Source organism: Ailuropoda melanoleuca, chromosome 11, assembly GCF_002007445.2.
Source record: "Ailuropoda melanoleuca isolate Jingjing chromosome 11, ASM200744v2, whole genome shotgun sequence".
In the NCBI taxonomy this organism is placed as follows: Eukaryota; Metazoa; Chordata; class Mammalia; order Carnivora; family Ursidae; genus Ailuropoda; species Ailuropoda melanoleuca.
In genome coordinates this window covers 78,378,500-78,385,425 of record NC_048228.1, presented here as the reverse complement: position 1 = coordinate 78,385,425, position 6,926 = coordinate 78,378,500, and the positions used below count along the sequence as shown (strand labels likewise).

The 6,926-nt window shown below is 33.7% G+C and overlaps 1 protein-coding gene across 1 annotated transcript in view; it reads right to left on the bottom strand.

The window, feature by feature from the left end:
• Positions 1-6,926, bottom strand: part of PDS5A (PDS5 cohesin associated factor A) — a 76,230-nt gene that overhangs the window by 20,773 nt on the left and 48,531 nt on the right. The window contains exons 20-24 of the mRNA XM_034670955.1: positions 6,481-6,549; positions 5,196-5,332; positions 2,511-2,634; positions 2,005-2,209; positions 1,379-1,493 (exon numbers count right to left, since the gene is read on the bottom strand). Of these exons, the coding sequence (XP_034526846.1) occupies positions 1,379-1,493; positions 2,005-2,209; positions 2,511-2,634; positions 5,196-5,332; positions 6,481-6,549 (650 nt within the window). The remainder of the gene's footprint in view (positions 1-1,378; positions 1,494-2,004; positions 2,210-2,510; positions 2,635-5,195; positions 5,333-6,480; positions 6,550-6,926) is intronic.

The window sequence follows — 6,926 nt, the reverse complement described above, 5'->3', positions numbered from 1 at the left end:
TCAAGCAGAGAAAGACAATTATATGGTTTCTCTCGTCTATGGAACATAAGAACTAGGAAGATCGGTAGGAGAAGAAAGGGGTGGTAATCAGAAGGGGGAATGAAGCATGAGAGACTACAGACTCTGGGAAACAAACTGAGGGCTTCAGAGGGGATAGGGTGGGGGAATGGGATAGGCTGGTGATGGGTATTGAGGAAGGCACGTATTGCATGGTGCACTGGGTGTTATACGCAACTAATGAATCATCAAACTTTACATAAAAAACCAGGGATGTATTGTATGGTGACTAACATAATATAATTAAAAAAATTAAAGAAAAAAAGAATTTGGATCTGGATGTGCCATACTTTGCAGATGTTGTAAGCACAACAGAAAATATAGCTGTATATATCTGGGAAAACCTCCAGAAATTTCCTCCTCTGGGAATTCTTTTATAAAGTAAAAAATTTATGAAACTGACAATATTGTTGTTGTCTATAAAGGAAAATTGCTTTTAGGGGTTAATACTGTAGAAAGATTAATTTCTTTCAAAGGTCTTTATATCCTTGGACTATTAAGAAGTCATCATGTAATTATTACACTTCCACATTGCATTCTGGAGTGCCTGATTTACTGAAATCATTGTAAGACCTATTGTGAATTCAAATCTATTTTAAAACCAAACTTGTAAAAAAACATTCTGAGTATCATTTAGAGAGTCTTTTATCTATAGATTAAAAATCACTTCATTATCAGTAAAATGTGGTGGTGTGGAATTTATAAGCAAAATAAATCAATTCTTGTTTTCCCATTAAAAAAAAAAGTTTCTTGGAGGTCATCTGTAGACGAACTTCGGCTTCCTCTCACTCTTTCACCCTGCGTCATATTTATACAAAGTTCTATTTTACGGAAGTACCACTTATCCAACAAGTGTTTTTTAATTGTTTTCTTGCCACTAGATACAAATCTCTCTGCGATTGATGTAACAAGCCTGATTTTGTACTACCATAATCCTGCCACAGAATATTTCATGTGTATGTGCATATTTTTAAGGCATCTTTTGAATAAGAAAGTTTAGTTTCAAGAAGAAAAATTTTTACTACATGGCTTTCTAAATTATTGAGCTGAAGTAACTGAAACCCATCTTAATACAAATAGTAAAAATAATATAAAAACTAAAATAACCAAACCAACCTCTTTCAAAGACTCAGTTAATTTCAAACAGGAAACAAAAGAATCGAAAAGAACTTGACAGATGGGAAAAATTTTGTAAGATGAAATTTATAACAAATAAAACTACAAAGAAGTTTTTATTCTAATGGGAATAGTAACAGGAAAAAATTTACTTTTCAATAAGTAAAAATAATTTTTAAAATTCTTGAAAATCAACATGACTTACTCTTTAATATCACGAAGCTGATCAACATCTTGTGATCTTGTAAAATCTGGATCATGGGCTAGCAGGTGAATCATGTATGGAACTACATATTCAGGCAACAGTGATAATAATTTCTCTAAAGTAAAAACATTACTATTAATAACAGTAATAACAGCTTTTATAAAATCCCTCTCTAGTTTTGCATTCTAAACACTTCGGTTTCCATCTTGTTCCTCAGTTATTTTACAATTATAGGAAACATACTATCTAGATGACACTGAAATACATTTCAACGTTGAAAGCTATTAAAGCCAAAAGGATAATTTGAGATTATACAGTGAGTCCTCGGTAAAGCTGGGAAAATAATTCTTTACTCTCTGACATCTGAGCAATGTGTTTAAATCAAGCCACACTGCTGATCCCATAAGAAAAATACAACTCTTCCAAACAGTTTTATACATTATAAATAGTACTTAGAAACCAGGATTTTAGATGTTAAGTATATCACAACTATAGCAACAGCATTCTATAAAAATTGTGGTGTTATTATAAATATACTACAATGGAAATATATGAAATAATCCCCCCCCCAAATCGATACACTCACAAAATACATCTGCACACTTGGAGCTTTCAAAATTACTTACCAGTAGCCATGGGGTTCTGTTTAATGTACTCCCTGCGTATACTGATATTTTTTAGTAAACACTGTCGTGCATGTGCTCTTCTTTCCTTCACAGGATCTTTGGCACACAAGGCAAAGATCGCCATATACTCCAATGGGAGCAGTAACTTCACAAGAGCCTTATGCAACTTCTGAGCAAATATCTGCCTTACTTGGTAGCACTCATCCTACAGCAGCATAAAACCACAAATACTTAAATAAAAATGTTAGAAAACTATGACAAAATAACTTAGTTACAAAAAGAACTGGCAAACATTTACTAAAGTACAGTTTGTTCCAAAAGTCTTCATTTTTAAAAAATGATTAATTATATTGGGGAATAAATAACAATACTTAGAAGATATTTAGTTAGAATAGTTACAATAGCAATTCCTTTTTTGCCCACGGTAAATGGATCGGTATCCACACAAAGTAAATGTATTTAACTCTGAAGGCCAAGTAATTGACAAAAATAAGAGGATTACTTACATTAATAACAAGTGCACAGAGCTGAAACTGTTCTGGGGTTATAATTTCATGGTAACAAGGTTCCTGAGCAAGCTTCATTATGGCACTACCAGCAGCTAATCGCAAGCGAGACATATCAGATTTACTATAAACAAACAAAAAAGAAATAAACATTTCCTATAACCATTATCGTTCATAATAATGCTTTGATCCCTTTTTGAATGTTAAGATCTTTAGCGTAATTTATGCTTAAAATGACATAATGTACAAATCTGGGAAAGCTACTTCGAGTCTTTGAACTCAACACAGGGAAAAAGGCTCAAATCATTGTGACTAATGATAAATTTACCTGCCTTCATTTTTAGTTATGTTCTAGCATAGATACTCTACCACAGCCAAGCAGCTCTGCTTATGATCACAACTATGATAACTGCAATGCCAAGAACCATTTACATCAGGAACGATATTCCTCATTTTAAGAGGAATATATTCGTTGTAAAAAAAACTTGATTAAATCACCTATATTAAATCTATTTCCTAGAGTTTTTAAATGCACGTACATACCTACACACGTTATAGAAATCTAGCCTAAGCCTACACGTCTGATGAAATGGAGGGGCTAGCAATGAGGAGATGATTTATACTGCAGAAGGGGAGGTATCAGACAAATATCTAAGAGGAAAGGATATGGAAATGAGAGCCAGTGTCTATCTGGGCTACTAGTCTCTATAGCTAGCCCCCCCCGCCCGCCCCACGCCCAGCCAGGAGGTCCAGCACTTCCAACCCTGCCCAGTTTTTTATTACCTAACTGGTAAAATGTGACAATGAATGGAATGAAAGCATAGTCTTATTTCAACTTCTATGTGAAACACAGCATTGTTATGACATTTTAAAGACTTGAGGAAATGCAGGAAGCTGCCTGAGTCCATCATTAGCATACAAGAGAAGAAAACATGGCACTCTTAGACAATAGGATTATCAAAGTGAACACTGGTATTCTTGAGGGAACTTCAAATGGCTTCTGAGACAAATGATTCAGGAATTAAAAAAAACAGCTACCATCTGGGTGCTTAAGTCTGTGCTAGGCAGTGTGGGAACACTTCACAGGCTTTATCTCATTTAATTTTCACTCTGTAAGATGAGGAAATTGAGGCTTAGAAAAGTGATTTATAGAAGTTCACATGCTTAGTCATGGAGTGTAGAGTTGTAGAAGTTTCTGATTCTACAGCTCAAGCTAAACTGTGGCATATGTAATACCTAATTAAGATCTGGCTAAATTTCAGGACAAGTGTGCTCCACAATGAACCATTCCCTTATTTTCCGTGATGACAAAAAATGCTGTAAAGAACATGTTTGTATGTGTGTTTTTGTATGATTCTTTTATTATTTCATGAGTGTAAAAATAAAGAGTCAAAAGGTAACATTTACAAGGATCTAGACACAAAATGCCAAACTGTCCTGTCAAGACTGTGAACAATTTATATTCATAGAAGTAATGGGGGGGGGACCCATTTCCCTGAACCCAGGAAGCAGTGATTACTTTAAAAAATATTTTTGCTGATTTGAAAGGCAAGAGGTATCACTAAGTTTAAACTGTATTTATTGTATTTAGTGATGTTAAACATTTTTAAAAAGGTAACCTGATAATTCGTAGTCTTCACCCCTACTGGGGATCCTGCCTATTTATCACTGATTTATAAGAGCTCATTATTAAGCCTTTGCCATAGTTTCCCTAAATTTAAAACTTATTATCCCTAACTCAGCTCTAATCTTCTAATTCGTTCCTACAAAACTACCCTTGACTTATTCTATGATAAAGATAATTTTCCATGTTTTTCTTCAGTGTATCAAAGCATTCAGCATCTCTACTGTAATTTGCTCATTTCCTAATCTTCTCTACTAGAATGCATAGTCCTTGGAAGGAGAGATTTTACACCTTTAAAAAAAAAAAGCACAGCAGTACCTAGGATGACAGTGCTCAATAAATAATGAAGACATAAATGAATAATTAAATTTATCCTATAATAACACATTTTAAAGTAGGAATGCATCACAAGTAGAATTCTGTAGTTTTATCTGTTGGTTCTCCTGGACCCTAGTAAATGAAGAATTTGAAACAAACAAGGATCATGAAAAATTTGCTTTTATTTTCATCTTAAAATGAATAGAAGAAATGGTGATTTCACAAAACAGTGAAAATGTGCAGAAATGGAAACAATTTGTTTTTTTGCATTCGTAGAACCTTGTTTTAATCTTCTGCAAACCACCCGGAGGGCTGTGACTTTTCCTCCTTTGAACCCCTCCACTGAAGCTTGTATTCCTTTCATAGTACCAAGTCAACCCCTTGTTCAGTCACTACACTACAGGGCAAAAGGTAGGAACTGAATCTTATCTGTTTTTGCTGCAATGCTTTTCATGGTGTTTTGCAAAGAATAGTATTTCAACAGATACTTCCTTAAGTGAACCAAATGTTAAGGCCAACTGAAATATATAGTGGTTATGACTGAACATTTATTGGAAAAAGTCTGGTCTTTAGAAAGACACATTCCATCATCATTGAGATGAAAACCCCAAGTGAGTACATCAGATCTGATCTTGAAGCATATGGTGCAATAACAACACCCAATATTAATTAGGTAAATAATTCCTATGTAAGTTCTACCAACATTTTGAGCTGTAAAAATTGGAAAGAAAGAAAGATCTCACCTGATCCTCTTTTGCTCTGTCAGGTCACCCTCACTAACCAACATCGCTGATAATAATCGAAGAGTTGAATTGGCAGATTTAGACTGGTTGTTTTTCATACCCAACAGCCACCTTACCAGAAGTTTAATTGCCTGTACCTATAAAATATTAACATGCTAAAAAAAGAAAGGAACTTGAAATTCCAATTAAAGGGAAGATTAATTTATGTCAGTTAGGTTAGTGAGGTTGCCTAATTGTTGGTGGACATGTCTTATTAAACAAGTCTGTAGGATAATTAAGAACAACAGTAAGATTATTTATTCTGTTTAATCTGTAATAGGCACTTTTCCCAGAGATGTACACATATACTTATTTGATATTCCAAACAAGTCTACAAGGGAGATGTTTTTATTTCTAATAGATAAGGCAATGGAGACACACCACTATGATAGATAATTTGCCCAAAGTCTGGTTTCTGAACCCAGGCTTATCAAGCTTGCCCAAGACTTACAACTTATTTGAAAATATATTGTTTAAAAATAACTATTTAAACTATACCTATTATATGATTAAAATTAGCTATTTAGATAGACTTCAATATTTTTTATAGTACTGCAAAAACTATTTTGAAGAAATCATTAAGTCTGATTCTGTCTATCCTGATTAAAAAACCTAGGATATTCCATAATTATTTGTGCTCATAATTACTTGGAGGTTTAGACTCAAAAGATTGCTACCAATACACATAAAAGAACTAGCTAAAGGATCTAGGTGTTATTTACGGTATTTATTTATGTGGAAAAAAGAACTGATGGAACACGACTAGGAAGCTATACAAAGTGAAACAGTTTATCAAGGATGATGGTAACAAACAAGTCTTGTCTTCAGTCCCAATACTACCACTTTAAAAATAGTTTTATTGAGGTACATTTTGTATTTATCAAAAGTTACCAATTCGATGACAGCCATATGTTTTTGCCACGTTAATATTCATATTTTTGTAGAGAGTGGTAATGAGGCTAGACTTGAGATGCTTCTGAGCATCAACATCCTACAAACAATTTCTGTGTAAAACAGCCTCACTGAAATTATTTCAGCAGGCAGGAAGTTCTAGGGAAGATGCTGACATATATCTATATGTAAATAACTCAATGAGAACTACAATTTCTTTGAGAGAAACAACTTTTCATTTTAAAAATAGAGTACCTCATTTAAAAATACAATTAGCTGTCAGGGTAAAGAAAAGGGGTATCTGTGAATGTTCACTATTTCAACACAAAAGTTATCAAGGCCTACACAAATTTACCTTTGCTAGTACTTCAGGGGAAACCTCTTCATCTGGAGACCATAATTTTCCATTCTTCTCACCTGTTGACTACAGACAATTGAATATATTTAACTCTTAGAAAGAATTTTAAAGTTTCCTTCATTAAGTTTTTCATGCTGAACAACGCAGTGCTCTAGAAGCCTACAGAAAAGTCACCAGAGCTTGAAAAAGAAGAACAAAGTTGGAGGACTTGAATTTCCTGATTTCAAAACTTACTACAAATTTATAGTAATCAACACAAAATGGATGGCACTGACATGTATAGGCATATAGACCAATGGAATGAAATAGAGAACCCAGAAAACCCTTACATATACGGTCAACTGATTTTCAACAAGGTCGCTAAGGCCAATTACTTCAACAAATGGTGCTGGAAAAACTATATATCCACAGCAAAAAAAAAAAAAAAAAAAAAAAAAAAAAAA